This window comes from Suncus etruscus, chromosome 6 (genome assembly GCF_024139225.1).
Source record: "Suncus etruscus isolate mSunEtr1 chromosome 6, mSunEtr1.pri.cur, whole genome shotgun sequence".
In the NCBI taxonomy this organism is placed as follows: Eukaryota; Metazoa; Chordata; class Mammalia; order Eulipotyphla; family Soricidae; genus Suncus; species Suncus etruscus.
Window position 1 is genome coordinate 120000248 of NC_064853.1, and position 16588 is coordinate 120016835.

Genomic DNA, 16588 nt, shown 5'->3' on the forward strand with positions numbered 1-16588 from the left:
TTCTTTGCCACCAGAAGGCTAAAAACCCCTCATGTAGAAGGCAGAAACAGTAGGAGGAAGTGCAGATGAAGAGCTGGATATTCATTGATTCCTTCTTACCCTGCATTAGAGTTGGAGCTTCTTCATCTATAGCTTTCTGTAGGGACACCAGTCTGACCCAAACTCCAAGTATGCCGGTATTTGGACTGACATCTTTGGAGTGAATGCAGGCACCCTTTCCCTGCCTTCTTGTACCTCTGGAAGCCCTGGGAGCTGAATGCCCCACAAAAGCCTCAGTATCAGCAATAGTGCTTGGGATTTTTGGATTGCCTGACAATTCCAGTTTTTTTGTTGTTGTTTGTTTTTGTTTTTGGGTTACACCCAGCATTCAGGTGTGTGCACTCAGGGGTTACTCCTGGCTCTGTGCTCAGAAATTGCTCCTGGCTGGGGCCAGAGAGATAGCATGAAGGTAAGGCATGCATATGGTCCCCCGAGCCTGCCAAGAGTGATTTCTGAAGATAGACCCTGAGCGCTGCTGGGTGTGACTCAAAAACCAAAAAAAAAAAAAAAAAAAAAAAAAGAAATTGCTCCTGGAAGGCTCAGGGGACCATATGGGATGTCGGGATTTGAACCACTGTCTCCTGGCCTCATGCAAGGCAAACACCCTACCGCTGTCCTATCTCTCCGACCCCAATTCCAGTTTTTTAAATACAGTCATCCCTGTAGGAACACACCAATTTAGAGCCAATCGGAAGCCACCTAATGTTCAGAAACAAAAGAAGTAACAGAAATGTCAACTAGCAACAAGAGCTGAATAAACTTTCTGACAATGAAATTTTAAAAAATCTAGAGCTTGAGTGGGACTGGAGTGATAGTATAGAAGGCGCCATCTGGTGCTTGGGTAGTTCCAGCTTTGATTTTTTGTTGTTTATTGGGACCACACTGGCAGTGCTCGGAGTTTACTCCTGGCTCTGCACTCAGGAATCATTCCTTGCAGGGCTTCGGGGATTATTGGGATGCCAGGGACTGAACTTGGGTTGGCTGCATGCCAGGCAAGCACCTTCCCCGATGTGCTGTCTCTCCAGCCCCATCTTTGGCTTTCATTTGGGCTTTATTTCTTTGCGTGCTCATCTTAGCCTTCCCCACCTTGCATTTCTGTAGGTAAATATTTTTTTAGTCTGTGGTTCCATACAGATTTCAGTGTGGAAAACGGAGCTCACTCATTTCCAAGCTCTTGTTTTCACCTCTATGCCTTGGAGCTATTTGCTTCATGGTCTTTATAGATTCTAAATATCAACTGTGAAATACCCTTGACTGGGTTTGTTTTGGTGGGGTTGGGGTTGGGTCATAACCAGCAGTGTGAGAGGCTCAGGGGCTACTCTTGGCAGTGCTTGGAGGGGACCATTGCAGTACTGGGGGTGGGGGTAGACGGGGCATGCCACATGCCAGGCAACCATCTTAACTTTTGATACTACTTGATAAGAGGTTGTTTTGTTTTGTTTTTTTGATAAGAGTTTTTACCACTATTGCTAAGAATGTATTTTGGGCTGTGATCCAAATGGTATTTTTCCCCATTTCACACTCTGTGATCAGCGGATGTGACTTTGGGGAGACTGGGGGTGGTGGGGGCTTGTGGAAACTTGGTGGATGGCCCCCATTGCCATCCATCAATCTACATTTTTTTGGTATCTTGTTTGTGGTGCTCAGAGCTTATTCCTGACCCTGCACTCAGGGGTTATTCCAAGTGGTGCTCCTGGGATCAAACCTGGGCTAGCTGTGTGCAAGGCAAGCACCCAGCCCACTGTACTATCTTACCAGACCTCCATCAATCCATCTTGATCAACACTCCGCAATGGGAGCACCCTGTTAACTAGTGCAGTGCACCTCCACCTCACACAAGTCTGGTACCTAGTGGTATCAGGGCTCAGAAATGATATGTGTGCTCTGGGGTCCCTTCCCCAAACTGGGATCAGACTGGTGCATCTGCAGTAAGACTGGGTTTATAGAAGGTGGAACTGAGTTACCATGTGCAGCCTGGAATTCGGCTTTGCACTGATGTCTCAGCATGTACTGCCTGGCCAGTCACTGTTTGAGATTCTTGTATAGAATCGAATGGTGCAAACAGCAGCTGGGGACACTTTGAGACTGCCCCCCCCCCCAGCCTCAGGCAACTGCAGTGGTGGCAGCCTATGTCTGTCCCTCCTCTAAGCCTCATTTTTCCACCAGTCCTTCTGCCTGGTGTGTGTGTGTGTGTGTGTGTGTGTGTGTGTGTGTGTGTGTGTGTGTGTGTGTGTGTGTGTGTGTGTGTATTTTTGTTTTTATTTTTTGGGACGCACCTGGTGACACTTGGGTTACTCTTGGTTCTGCACTCAGAAATCACTCCTGGAAGGTGCTCTAGGAACCATATGGGATGGTGGGGATCAAACCCTGATGGGCCGCTGTTGTATCAAATAATTAACGATGGAGCTGGATGGAAGTGGATGCCATCCCAGGCCACGTGGCTCCGCAACCCCCATCCAGCCGGCCGGTCCCAGGCCCAGGTGAACAGAAGAATCAGACTCATGCAGAGACAGGCATCAGGAAGCATCAGCTTTATTCATGCCCTATTCACCACATGTGTGGCCAATATCATAACCAATTAAGCATTCAGCCATTCTAGGCTACCCTGCATCTTAATTCCTTTCAGCCATCTTCCCTTTGGGCTCCATGCCGCCCAAAGACCAAAAGAGGCCAAGACCCAAAAGCCAGAGAGCCCAGCAGGGCGGACCCTAATCCCCTGGCTCAAAGGCTTATCTACCTTTTTCAAGACCCCTCCCAGGAATGGGCGGGGTCTTGCAGGTAAGGTCATACATAATATCTGGTTCTCAAGACCCCTCCCAGAAATGGGTGGGTCTCAGGTAGCTACACCTAAATCCAGGGTGGAGTTACATTTCCCCCTTCTTTGAAATATAAAAAGAGCCTTTTGTAATTCTGACTCCACCTTTAGCCAAAGGTGGGTTAATATTTTCATGCAGCAACGTAATAAAGTGAAAAATAACATACCAGCCCTTTTCAAAAAACATAACATTTCTGCAAAATATACTATACACCTGTAACTTAAAATTTTCTTAATGCTTTTCTACCAAGCACTATTCCGGAACTTTCATGTTCCTATACTTTTAAACTATATTGGGGGGAACTTTCTGTTCCTATTAACCTTTCCTATACACAAGTACTACAGCATAAATGCATAACATACATTTTAAAAACAGGCTAAGTACATTAAAATACACACAGTAAAACATTTTGCAATTGAAAATATTAACTGGAAAACAAAACATTTAAATTATAAAGAAAATGACTAAAACAAGACAAAGATGCAGGCGGTTAGAAATCAGATCTTTAAATGGGCTAAGCTGTTATTACTACCTTTTTTATTTTATTTTATTTTTTTAAACCATTAACTAAAACTTATTCCATCACCAACTATGAGTAAAATATATGACTACCCATTTAGTCCCTACAGCTAAAATCATAAGTTCAGATGATTAATTTGTCCCACGCTGTTCTCACCACGTGGATTACTTCCATAGTTCCAGGCCCCGCAGATGGTTTACTTGCGCTGCTGTTGACCTTGTGGTCCCAGGTTCCGCAGCCGGATTGTGCTGTTTCACCTTTCTGATTTGGAGGGCGGATCCCAGGCTCGCCTTTTTTTTTGGAGCCGAGCAGAGCCGAGCCACCGCTTTTGGGTTGAATAGGAGCTTTTCGCTGCTTCTTTGCTGCTGGACGGGCTTCACCGCTGCCTTTTCTCCCCTCCGGGCGCACTTTGGAAGCAGCTTCTGGGCCACAGCTTCACAGGACGCTTTGGATGTCCAGAGTTCAAAGTGATTTAAACTAAAAGTTCAGTCCGAAATTTCCAAAGTCGAAATCCAAATTCAAGCCGAAGGTTGTTCTCAGAAAATCAGTCCACTTTAAATACAGTCTTTTTTCTACTCCGTTTCCAATCTAGGCTTTTAATCAGTGTTTGAGGAGGCCAAGGTTTTTGTTTCTTGTAACAAAGTTTCAGTCCTGGGCCTTGGATGGGAGTGATACAAGTTTTCAACTCCCTGGATTTAGGTGTAGCTACCTGAGACCCACCCATTTCTGGGAGGGGTCTTGGGAACCAGATATTATGTATGACCTTACCTGCAAGACCCCGCCCATTCCTGGGAGGGGTTTTGAAAAAGGTAGCTAAGCCTTTGAGCCAGGGGATTAGGGGCTTCTACCCTGCTGGGTGCTCTGGCTTTTGGGTCTTGGCCTCTTTTGGTCTTTGGGCAGCATGGAGCCCAAAGGAAAGATGGCTGAAAGGAATTAATATGCAGGGCTAAGAATAACTAGTGCTTGAAAGATTATGATGTAGGCCACACACATGTGGTGGATAGGGTATGAATAAAGCTGATGCTTCCTAATGCTTGTCTCTGAATAAGTCTGATTCCACCGTTCACCTGGGCCTGGGACCCGCGGATGGATAGGGGTTGCGGAGCCACGTGGCCTGGGACGGCATCCACTTCCATCCAGCCCCATCGTTAATTATTTGATTCAACAGGCCGCATGCAAGGCAAATGCCCTACCTTCTGTTCTATCACTCTGCCCTGTTTGGTCCTGTTTTGGGTTTTTTGGGCATCACATAAGTCAGACAAATGCTCCATCATTGGGGCCAGATGCTTGTCTTGCATGCAGCCAGCCCATCTGGTAACCCACATGGTTTCTCTGAGCACTGCCAGGAGTAATTCAAGAGAGCATCCAGGTGTGACCCCCAAATAAAACATCTTCACAAAAACTCTACCACTGAGGGATTCATATAGGGAATACATATAGGGGTGAAGGTTGGAGGGTGTTCTGTGAGCTGGTTCTCCATCCTGAATCCCCCTGTGGAAGGAATCCCTACTGTCAGAAGAGCACTCACCATCTGCCCCACACCCTGCCCACAGTGAGACCCCACACGCCGCCACCATGACCACCCACGTGACTCTGGAGGATGCTCTGTCCAATGTGGACCTACTTGAGGAACTGCCATTACCCGACCAGCAGCCATGCATCGAGCCACCTCCCTCGTCCATCATGTACCAGGTGAGTATGGGCTGGGACTGGGGAGACAACGGAAGTGGCCATGAACTTTGTTGTTGTTGTTGCTGTTGCTGTTGTTAATTTCTGGTGAGTCAGCTTTAGCAGCACCCACTGGTACCCATGGGCCCCAAATTCCAGAAGGATCCCCTCCACTTGCAGTGCCTTATTGGACTTGACTTTCTGAAGGTTCTTGGAATGTTTGGTGAGACTCAATAGAAGCACAAGAGTTTTGTTTGTTTTTTTGTTTGGGGGCTACACCTGGCTGTGCTCAGCCTCACTCCTAGTGGTGCTCAGGTGACCCTATTGGGTACCAGGGATCAAATACAGGTCACCTGAGTGCAAAGCATGTATTCTACTTGCTGTACTGACTCCTCATGAGATTTTTGTTTTTGTTTGGGGGCAATACCTGGTGATGCTCAAGGATCACTCTTAGCAGTGTTTGAGGGACCATATGAGATGCTGGGGCTAGAACCAGGTTACTGACATGCAAGGCAAACACCTTACCCACTGTACCATCACTCTAACCCCTCCTCATGAGATATTTTTAATTGCATACAGGGGCCAGATTTATTAAGCATATACTGAGTTTAGCTCACAAATGTGATCCAGTCACATTTTTTTAATCCCAGATTGAAAACTTCATTATGTCAGCATCTTTTTTAAGAGCTAACAAGCAGTATAAGAAAATATAATGACTTATTCCCTGAATGACTCATGTACGTATATATGTGTGTTATCTTTCTAATATTTGCTTGTGGATTTATGTATGTATATATTTCTTTATAAATAAAATATGGAACAAAGAAATGGACTAATAAATCAGAGTACTATAATAGATAGTATTCAAGTATAGGTTAAATAATGAATATGTTTTTACAAGAGGTACAGCATATAGACTACACTGCCCCTCTGATTTGACTGTGGCTCTTTTGTTGTAATTGTTTTTTGTTTGGGGGAGGTGGACCCACACCCAGAGGTGTTCAGGTGCTTCTTTTCATTTTGTTTTGAGGGTACTGGGAAAGGGAAGGGAAAGGATAAGAAAGAGCAGCATTCTTAAGAGAGAACATGGGCTTCTTCAAAAGTGAAGAGAGCCCTGGTACACAACCCAGCATGAAAGTAGGAAAGGTAGGAAACTTCACATCTCAAGAGGGGCGCCATGTCCCCAAGGAACACATGTGCAGTGCTCAGGTATTATCCCTGGTTTTGCTCTGAAGGTATCACTTTTTGTGGTTGTTGTTTAGTTTTTTGTTTTGGGGCCACTCCCAGGAGTGCTTGGGTTACTGCTGACTCTGCGTTCAGAAATTACTGCTGACATGCTGTGGGGGATCATAAGGTATGCTAGGGATACCCAGAATGGCCACATGCAAGGAAAATGCCTTACAATTATGCTATTATTTTGGCCCCTCGGATCACTCTTTTTTTGGTTTTTGGATCACACCCGGCAGCACTCGGGTAACTCCTGGCTCTACACTCAGGAATCGCTCCTGGCAGGCTCGGGGAGACCATATGGGATGCCTGGATTCAAACTACAGTCCTTTTGCATGCAAGGCAAATGCCTTACCTCCATGCTATCTCTCCAGCCCCAGGGATCACTCTTGAAGGAGCTCAGGAGACCATATAGTATGCCAAGGGATTGAACTCAACTGTGTGCAAGACCAGTGTTTTCTTGGGACCACTATCTATCTGGTCCCAATTTGACTTTCTTTTAACTTTTGATTTTTGGACTAGATATATAATTGAAAGGACCAGACTGTAGGTTTTGCACGCAGGAGCCCCAGTTTTGATCCCTGGCACTGCATAGCCCCTCAGTTCCATGCCCTGAGCTGGGAATACCTCCTGAGCACTGCCAGGGGTGTCTCCCAAAACAGACATGCTTGAGGCCAGAGAGATGGCACAGTGGGTAAGGCATTTGCCTTGTATGCAGCCAACCCACATTAATCCCTGAAATCCCATAAGGTCCCCCAAGCCTGCTACAAATGAATCCTGATTGTACCAGCCAGGAGTAACCTCTGAGCAAACAAACCAAAACTAAAAACAGACACTCTCAGGTACATTTTTCCCTGTTGAGGCCCTCATCCTGCATTGCTCCGTATGTTTCTCCCCTAGCCCTACCTATGGAGTGGGGTGCACATTAATTTCTTTATTCTTTTTTTTTTTAAATATGGAACGCTTCATGAATTTGCGTGTCATCCTTGCGCAGGGGCCATGCTAATCTCTGTATCGTTCCAATTTTAGTATATGTGCTGCCGAAGCGAGCACTAATTTCTTTATTCTTATTTTTTTGTTTGGGGGCCATATTCAGCTGTGCTCAGGGCTTATTCCTGACTCAGGAGTTCCTGCTCAGGAATCACTTCTGGTCGACCTCAGAGACCCTAGTATCAAACCTGGGTTGGTAGTGTGCATGGCAAGCACCTTCTTGCTGTACTATCTTCCTTACTCACAGTTTATTTTTTTTTTTTTGGTTGGGTTTTTTGGGGAATGGTGGTGGACAGGTTTGGGCTACAGCCAGCTGTGCTCAAGGCTTACTCGTGGCAGTGCTCTGGGGACCATAAGCTTTGCCAAGAATCAAATTCTAATTGGCAGCATGCAAAGCAAAAGTGCCTTACTCTCTGTATTATCTCTCTAGCCCCCATATTCTTTTTGTTTGTTTGCTTCTGTTTTGGGCGTGCAGCCTTTGATTTTCAAGGGCTACTCCTGACTACACTTAAGGGACGATAGGGGATGCTGGGGATCAAACCCCTGGTTGGCTGGCTGCATGCAAAGCAAGTGACCTACCCACTGAATTATCCACTCTGGCTCCAAATTCATTTCTTCAGCCTTTTACTGCTCCCTGTATTGGGCAGTTTTTTTTTTTTGTTTTTTTTTTTTCAGGGCTTTGGGTGGATTCTCAACTTTCCTGTCACTTGATCTCTGAACCTGCAACCTCACATGGGTGCTTTTGCAGTTGGGAGGACATGCACAAAGCAGTTTTCAGCAGTGAGGGAAGCCAGCATGGCCTCATCATCTACTCTCAAGTGACCTTCCAGCTGGGTCACTCTGATTTTCTTGCACAGGAACAGATGAAGTGGGGGGAGGCCCATTGCAATTCAGAGTGAAGTATGTGAGGGAGATGTGGAGAAAGAGGTCCCCGCGTCTCTTCACCTGCAATACCCCCTCTTGCATTCTGCAGGCTAACTTTGACACCAACTTCGAGGACAGGAATGCATTTGTCACTGGCATTGCAAGGTACATTGAACAGGCCACCGTCCACTCCAGCATGGTGAGTGTGTCAGAGGCCCCGTGCCCTGACCTCCAGCTCCTACTCCTACTGCTTCTCCCCTCTCCTAGCTTTGCAAACCCTTTTCACCTCTGCGTCCCACTTTACGTCTGTCACATGTGGGGCGGATCCATATGAGTTTCAGTCTTCTGCGTCTTATGCATTGTTGGTTCTGGGGATTTGGTCTCTTCAGCAAAGATTTTCGTTGTTATGTGCCACACTCAAGAGTGCTCAGGACCTACTCTTGGTTCTGCACTTAGGACCATATGGGTGCCAGGGATTGAACCCAGGTCAGCTGTACGCAAGGCAAGCACCCTCCCTTCTGTGCTATTGCTCCAGTTAACTCTTTGGAGACAAATGACCATGTGTAACTATGTATACAGTCCCATTTCACTCTCCGAGACTTCTGAGGTCACTTCCATCACCATTGTCACCTACCTGGTGACTTGGGGAGCAGTGTGTGATTAGGTGATTTGCTGGAGACCACAAAGCTCCCAGAGCTGGGAGGTGGCCATGAGTCAGCTTTTGCGTTCAGATCCAGCACTGGAGCTGTGGTGGGGCTTGATCATCTGCTGTGGATTATTTTTAAATGTGGGTCTTGATCATTCATCTGCTATTGAGAGAGTGCCATGGGTTCCTCCCAGAAGTAGTGCTCTCTAGTATTGTGTGATTTGCTGAGTGAAAGCCTCTCCTTAGTGAGTCCTGAGCTACTGCCTTGCCCACCAAAATAATATGCCAGCATAGACTGCCATAACCACCATCTTCCTGAGTTCTTTCTTGTGTGGGGGTCACACTGGATGATGCTCAGGGCTGATTCCTGGTGGTGCTCAGGGATCCTTTGGGATGTCAGGGATCGTACTTGAATCAGCTGCCTACATGGCAAGCACTTTCCCTGCTCTACAGTTGCTCCTGTCCTACGATAGTTTCTTGCTACAATGGACAAGGGCAACTTTTGCCTTTGGAGTACACATATTTGACCCTTTTTCTCAGGTAGTTTTCCTATGTGTGGGCACTGTGCCTGGTGAGTGGACAGTGCTGGCCACTGGATTACCTGGTAAGGTTTGTTTTTTTTTCGGGGGTAGATTCAATTGCAGATTATGATTTAAGACCTGGCCATGGAGCCCAGAGCTCCCATTTTATTTATTTATTTTGTATTTTGGTCCATACCTGGTGGTGCTCCAGAGTTACTTTGGGCTTTGCACTCAGAAATCACTCCTGCCAGGCTCAGGGGACCTTATGGGATACGTGGGATTATACCTGGGTCAGCCGTGTGCAAGGAAAATATCCTACCCAATGTACTATCTTTTGGGCCCCCAGAGTCCCCGTTTTATATACCTTCCTCAGTTCTGTGTTTCCAGTTTTGCTTGTCTCCAGACTACATGTGATTTGGGGGTCTGGGTGGGAGTAAGAATTCCTGGTACGAAGTGCTTCTCTTTATAGAACGAGATGCTGGAAGAGGGGCAGGAATATGCGGTGATGCTGTATACCTGGCGGAGCTGCTCCCGGGCCATTCCCCAGGTGAGACTGTCCCCCAGGGGTCCCGTCATCCTCCACCCTGATCCCTAGCCCCAAACTGACTCATCCCATGGTAGAACAGAGAGGAAATGGAAAGTGCATTAGTATGTTCCCTCAAATGACATTCCAAAGTATGATACCACTGATTTTATTCCTGAAACAACAGATACTAAAGCCTCTAAAACACAGTGGAAGGGTATGAAGTCTCTCTCTCTCTCTGTCTCTTCTCTCTCTCTCTCTCTCTCTCTCTCTCTCTCTCTCTCCTTTCTCTCTCTGTCTCTCTCTTCTCTTTCTGTCTCTCTCTCCTCTCTCTTCTTTCTCTCTCTTTCTCTCTCTCTCCCCCTCTTTCTCTCTCTCTCTCCCCTCCCCACCCCATACTTTGGGTCTTTGCCCTGGAACAATGAATGATACTTAGTCCATCCCATCACCACCACCACCACTGTGGTCCCTTCTCTAGGCAGTTCCCACCCAATTTTCTGTCTCATTCCTTGTCGACTCTGTGCATGTCAGCACCCATATACTATTTTTACCATCCTTGTCACTGTCTTGATTCCTTGCTGTCCTTGTACCATGAACCACAGGTGTGTAAACAGGACTGTTTTCTTGGATCTTCTATTTTTTTAATTTTTTAATTTTTATTTTTTGGTTTTTGGGCGACACCTGGTGACACTCAGGAGTTACTCCTGGCTATGCGCTCAGAAATCACTCCTGGCTTGGAGAACCATATGGGACTCTGGGGGATCGAACCTCGGTCCGTCCTAGTTTAGCGAGGGCAAGGCAGACGCCTTACCACCACTTGCACCACCGCTCTGGCCCCTTCCTCGGGTCTTTTAACCCTTGACCCAGAGGTACTAGCTCCTAGAAGTCTGCTGGTCTTGCAGGTTCCCCATGTCTGCACACTGGGTGAGCATACTCACAAAAGTCAATGTTGGGTTTTTTTTCTGTAAACCCCAGCTCCAGAGGATTGTGTTTCACAGCTGTTTGCCTTGAGACATCTGCGAGTCCCATGGAGATATTTCAGGATGAAGCAGTTTCTGGTGCCTTTGGGCTCATGGGCTGTGGGAAGGCGTTCATCTGGTTTCTTTTCAGCTGTTTTAGCCAGGAGAATGGAGAAGAGATGGATTCCCCATTCCTTAACTACCAGCGGGCAAAAAAGCTTTTTGCTGGTGAACTCTTGTGGGCCATTAATGGCTTGCCTGTGTGGCTAGGGCACTTAATGTGAATGAACACTGTTTCTGCTTGGAAATTAGATGTACCTATGCCTGCTTCGAATTTAGGATACCTATGCCTGGCAGGTACAGGTCGAGGTACAGGGCAGCGGTGGGAAAGGGGACCTTCCTGCAGTACATGCCTAGGAAGCACATCCATCTCACCCGGTCCCCACCTTAGAGAGTACAGGTGGGCTAGCGGATGAGAAACAGAACTCAGCACATCTGATCCACTGCAGGTCAAGTGCAATGAGCAGCCCAATCGTGTGGAGATCTATGAGAAAACAGTGGAAGTGCTGGAACCAGAGGTGACCAAGCTCATGAAGTTCATGTACTTCCAGGTGAGGGCATGGCATGGCCTAGACTAGAGGGTGTGGTCTAGGGCAGAACTGGGTAGGACCTGGCTTTGGGCTAAATCCTACTGAAAAGAGGATTTGGCCTCACGCCTTGACAATATACATAGGCTCTGTCTGTCCCCACCACCCCAAGTTCCAGAGCCAGACACCCGCAAGTTACCCACTTCCCATTCAACCCCTTCCTCTCCCGGATTATACCCCATTTTGCACAGGGTCTAAGGATGATTTTAGGTATATTTTTCCAGATCATTATTTGCTGCTCCATCTCCCTGTGTTGGTTGAAGCCATGGGGAAGAACAGTACCCTCAGATTTCCATGTTTGGTTTGGGAAGCCAGTTTCCCAAGTGTACCCCCACCCCCACCCCAGGAGCCAAGGCAGAGTGGTCCCTCCCTGCATATGAGCTTCTCCCTGGGGCTCAGGAAACAGTGGGTGGGTCTGGGCGCAGAGGGTGTTTGCACACTCGCCCCATGGTGCACCCCTCTTGTGGCGGCAGCGCAAGGCCATCGAGCGCTTCTGCAGCGAGGTGAAACGGCTGTGCCATGCGGAGCGCAGAAAGGACTTTGTGTCTGAGGCCTACTTGCTGACGCTGGGCAAGTTCATCAACATGTTTGCAGTGCTAGACGAGCTCAAGAACATGAAGTGCAGCGTGAAGAACGACCATTCGGCCTACAAGAGGTCAGTCTGGGACTCACTTTGCGGCCCGGCTCCCGCATCTCTGTCCTTTCTCCCCAAACTTGTGGGGGATCCTCTACACACATGAGCTGGGACTCCACTTCCTGGGAGCAACTCAGAGGAGGAAGCAAGTGTATATTTAGGGGTTTGGGGGAAGTCTGTCCCAGATGCTTCTCACTTGGGGGTAGGGGTCATGGGGCCCATGGGGATCAGACTCTGCTGAGCTGTACCCCCACCTTGCAGGGCAGCACAGTTCCTGAGGAAGATGGCAGACCCCCAGTCCATTCAGGAGTCCCAGAACCTGTCCATGTTCCTGGCCAACCACAACAGGATCACCCAGGTAATTACCAGCTCCGTGGCCTCGTGTCTGTGCCCACACACTACTCTCCACAGACACCCCGTCTCCGGACACCCCCACTACCTGAGGCCTCATCCATCTCTGCTTTCTGAATACCCTGCCACTCTGATTGCCTCTGTGCTCCCAACAGTCTGGATCCATGTCCCTGATCCTGGGAAGGCCCCAGGAAAGCATGAGTCTCAGATTTTTTGTTTTTATTTTGGTTTTGGGGTCACACCCAGCAGCACTCAGGGGTTACTCCTGACTCTATGCTCAAAAATCGCCCCTGGTAAGCATGGGGGACCATATGGGATGCTGGGATTTGAACCACCGTCCTTCTGCATGCAAGGCAAATGCCTTATCTCCATGCTATCTCTCCAGCCCATGAGCCTCAGTTTTAACCACTGTGAAATGGGTCATTGTGTGTAGGGGCCAGAGGTTGTCACAGCTGCAGTGGCCCTCATCCCCCTGTGTCTGGTGCTGTCTTGCACTCCAGCTCAGCCCACGTAAGTCCTAGCAGGGTCTCCCCTGGCCCCAACCAAACACAAACATCCCCCAAAATTTCAGTCAGGCCCCTGCCCTGCTCAGAGCTTCCCCAGCCTCTAATCTGGAGCAGTTACTCCAGGCGCCTTCCCAGACCTTCTGAGCATGGGGCTCACCCATTCTGCATAAGCACTGGGTCCCACCTTGGTAGGATTCTAGAGATCCTTGTAGAGGTCTGGAAACCCTCGAATTTCTTCCTGCAAAGGAATAGTAGTGGCATTCCCAACCCATAAAAAGAACCCGCCCAATCCTACCTCGATGGAAGGCTAAATTTGTGGCAAGTAGGGAAACCTAAATTCAGCAAATTTCCCTTTGGGGACAGAAGCCTGTCTGTACTGCTGAGTCCTGCCTGAAGGGGTGCTGACCCTCCCTGGATCTTCCCATGGTCCCCTCAGTCCTTCCATGCTGAAGACTCACCCAGATCAGTACTTTCTGGTTTTTTTTTTGTTTGTTTGTTTGTTTGTTTTCATTTGTTTTTGTTTTTGGGTCATACCCCGCAGCGCTCAGGGGTCACTCCTGGCTCTGTGCTCAGAAATCACCCCTGGCAGGCTCAGGGGACCATATGGGATGCCGGGATTTGAACTGTTGTCCTTCCTATGTTGTTTATGTGCAAGGCAAATGCCTTACCACTGTCCCATCACTCAGGCCCCAGATCATCACTTTCTATTCCCACCAAGGTAGCCAGTTTCTGCCCATCTATGGGAGCTAAGTAGGGGTTCTGGGAGGGTTGCTGGGGCACAGGCTGGGGAGGTGAGAGGGCAGTGAGTTGGGCTCACCCAGAGCTCTGGGGTTCAGTGTCTTCATCAGCAACTGGAAGTGATCCCAGGCTATGAGGAGCTGCTGGCTGATATTGTCAACATCTGCGTGGATTACTATGAAAACAAGATGTATCTGACCCCCGGCGAGAAGCATATGCTCCTAAAGGTATGGTACTCACTCCTGCACCCCCTCCCCACCCAACCCACTCCCCACATGGCTTCATTGCTCCCCTCTTCTAGGTCATGGGCTTTGGCCTCTACCTGATGGACGGGAGCGTCAGTAACATTTACAAACTGGACGCCAAGAAGAGAATCAATCTCAGCAAGATTGATAAGTTCTTTAAGGTGAAGTTGGTGCTGGGGGGGGCGGGTCAGGGGGGACAGGAAGGGCAGAAGGGAGTGGTGTGATCTGAGACAGCAAGTGGCATGCTTATGTAGTGATCAAAGCTCTGAAGGGCCATGATGAGGAGGAGGAGGAGGAGGAGGAAGAGGAGGAGGGAGGGAGGAAGGGAGGGGTGCAGCCTTCCCTAGCCTCACCAAGTGTTCCAGCCCCCAGTGCAGCTGGAGACATCCCCTACCCTGCTTCCCTAGATTCCCAATCTCTCCGAGGGAAGAAGGTGGCCAGAAGGTCAAGTCCATCCATTCCTCAGTATCAACCGGAGCTCATAGCAGCAAAAATTGAAGCCAGGTTCAAGTTCATCTCCTCAGCAACCCCATAGTACCTGTCTAGGCACCCTGAGACCCTTGGGCTGCGCCTGTCTTAGGGGAGAGTCTTCCTCCAGTGTTTCTCTGAGGCTCTGCAAAATCCATAATGCAGAATTCATAAAGCCTTGCCATTAATTGCAGCTGAGTTTCCTTCTTCTGTGGGGATGCCTGGGACAGGAAACAGGAAAACCAGGTTCCCTCTACTTTCAAGGGAAACTGGGCTCAGGAGCAGCTCAAAGGTGAGAAGGGACTCAGGTTTGTAGGGCAGAGCCTAGGTTCATGGGGTTAGGCCTTAGGTATGAGGGGGGCCTAGGCCATGGGTAGAGCTTAAATACATGGGGGTGGGGCTTAAGTGTGTGGGGCAGAGCCTGGCAACCTGGGGGAGATGCTTTTGCACCACAAAGGGTGATGCTCAAAGGTTACTCCTGACTCTACATTCAGGAATTACCCTTGGAGGTGCTGAAGGGGTGGGACCATGTAGGATGCTGAGGATCCAAGCAAGGTCAGCTACCTGCAAGGCAAATGCTTTTATCCTAGAGGCATTCTTTGCAAAACTGCAACTTGAGTTTCTCCAGAGCTGCCCTCCAGTGCACACACGTACATGTCCTCCATGAGCCCACCCCCACCCTTCAGCCCAGGAGGGGAATCCCAGAGGATATGACTCTGCCCTTAGCCCAGGGGTCCTCAAACTATAACCTGTGAGACAGATGCTGCCTACTGGATGTTTTTGCCACTGCTGCCTGTCCTGCTTAGCAGCTTGCAGGCTACTTATCAGTAGCCTGCAGTAGTGCGCCACACTTTTCCGATCCTTCTCTGACTCCCTTCCTCTCTGTTTCTCAATGCTTTCCCTCACTCTTGGACAGGAGTTCTCAAACTACAGCCCCATCAGCCACTTTTGTTCATAGTTTTTTTAAAACTATATTCCAGCCCTCCAATGGCCTGAGTGACAGTTAAATGGCTCCCTGCTTAAAAAGTTTGAGGATCCCCCACCTTAGCCCATGAATGTCTAAGCCCTGGAAAGGATCTTCTGGATCCCAAGAGAGACACTAGAGGACGCTCCCCCTGGCAGGAGCTGCTGAAATTTCAATGTTCCTCCTTGGTGATCCAACACCTGGATTCTAGCCCAGTCTGAAGCTGACTTTGGAAGTGAACCGCTGTTCCCCAGGCCCAGCCTCAGTGTCTTCATGTGCAAACAAGGGGGCGCCTGGCATGCCCTCTCCATCCACACTCCCCAGGACTCATGCTGTTCCGCTTCCTTTGCAGCAGCTGCAGGTGGTGCCCCTTTTCGGCGACATGCAGATAGAACTGGCCAGATACATTAAGACCAGTGCTCACTATGAAGAGAACAAGTCCAAGTGAGTGCCTGCCGTAATGTGTCTTGGCCCCGAAAGCAGCGAGCCAAGGAGCGCCCCACCAGGCAGGGGACTGAGGGGCCACTTCAGCCCTTCCCCCTCCCCTGGGGGCCTCTGAGCACTTTGGGACCTGCCCCTTGCTGGGAAGATTCCAGAGCGCGCAGAGCTTGGTGGCGCCCACCTCTTCTGTGTCAGTGCAGAGACTCAGGTCCCAAAGGGTTGTGGACAAGCAGAAAAGGGATCAGAAAAACATGGGTGGCCAGGCCTCAGGGTCAGTGGGCAGTGGGTCCCCAATTCTGGAGGCGGGTTTCTCAAGCTGCTTTGAGGATGTTGGTAGAAGCATCAAGCCAGGTCATCAAAGTGCTGGGTTTCTCAAGCTGCTTTGAGGATGTTGGTAGAAGCATCAAGCCAGGTCATCAAAGTGCTGGGGTCCTGGGAGCTGGGGACACCAGCTCAGACAGTGGCCATGCTGTCATGGGGGTGGAGGCTACCAGAAACTTCCTCTTGTCTTGGCCCAGCCAAGGGCACCTCTTCTTCTTGAGGGAGTTGTCCAGGCTGTCCCCAGATGGACCCCCCCCCAGGAGGCCAGGACACAGGCAGGAGGAGGGAGAGGGGTGTTCTGCATAGGGTGGTGGTACCCCCTGAATGATGACCCGTTTCTACAGTGAGAGTAGTCCAGTTGTCCCTGAGCTGAGTGAAGCCCTAAAGAAGCCCCAAGTGAGGTCCTCCCTGGCCTAGGTGCCAGGGAATTTTGGGAAAAGGGACAATGTCTCCAAGCCCCATCATCTTTGTGTCCCAGCTTCACTGCAGGGACAGGACCA

The 16588-nt window shown here is 49.1% G+C and overlaps 1 protein-coding gene and 1 non-coding gene across 5 annotated transcripts in view; one reads left to right on the forward strand and one right to left on the reverse strand.

Moving 5' to 3' along the window:
• CYFIP2 (cytoplasmic FMR1 interacting protein 2) overlaps positions 1 to 16588 on the forward strand; it is a 91007-nt gene that overhangs the window by 14014 nt on the left and 60405 nt on the right. For 2 of the 4 annotated variants that reach the window (XM_049775687.1, XM_049775690.1), the window contains exons 2-10: positions 4929 to 5067; positions 8234 to 8323; positions 9761 to 9838; positions 11283 to 11384; positions 11894 to 12075; positions 12316 to 12412; positions 13748 to 13876; positions 13951 to 14055; positions 15679 to 15770. In XM_049775687.1, coding sequence (XP_049631644.1) covers positions 4951 to 5067; positions 8234 to 8323; positions 9761 to 9838; positions 11283 to 11384; positions 11894 to 12075; positions 12316 to 12412; positions 13748 to 13876; positions 13951 to 14055; positions 15679 to 15770 — 992 coding nt within the window. In that variant the 5' untranslated portion in view covers positions 4929 to 4950. The remainder of the gene's footprint in view (positions 1 to 4928; positions 5068 to 8233; positions 8324 to 9760; positions 9839 to 11282; positions 11385 to 11893; positions 12076 to 12315; positions 12413 to 13747; positions 13877 to 13950; positions 14056 to 15678; positions 15771 to 16588) is intronic. The other 2 variants (XM_049775689.1, XM_049775691.1) reach the window with 1 other exon arrangement.
• LOC126013087 (U6 spliceosomal RNA) lies at positions 7220 to 7323 on the reverse strand. Its single transcript, XR_007497420.1, has one exon. It is a non-coding gene; the product is annotated as a U6 spliceosomal RNA (small nuclear RNA).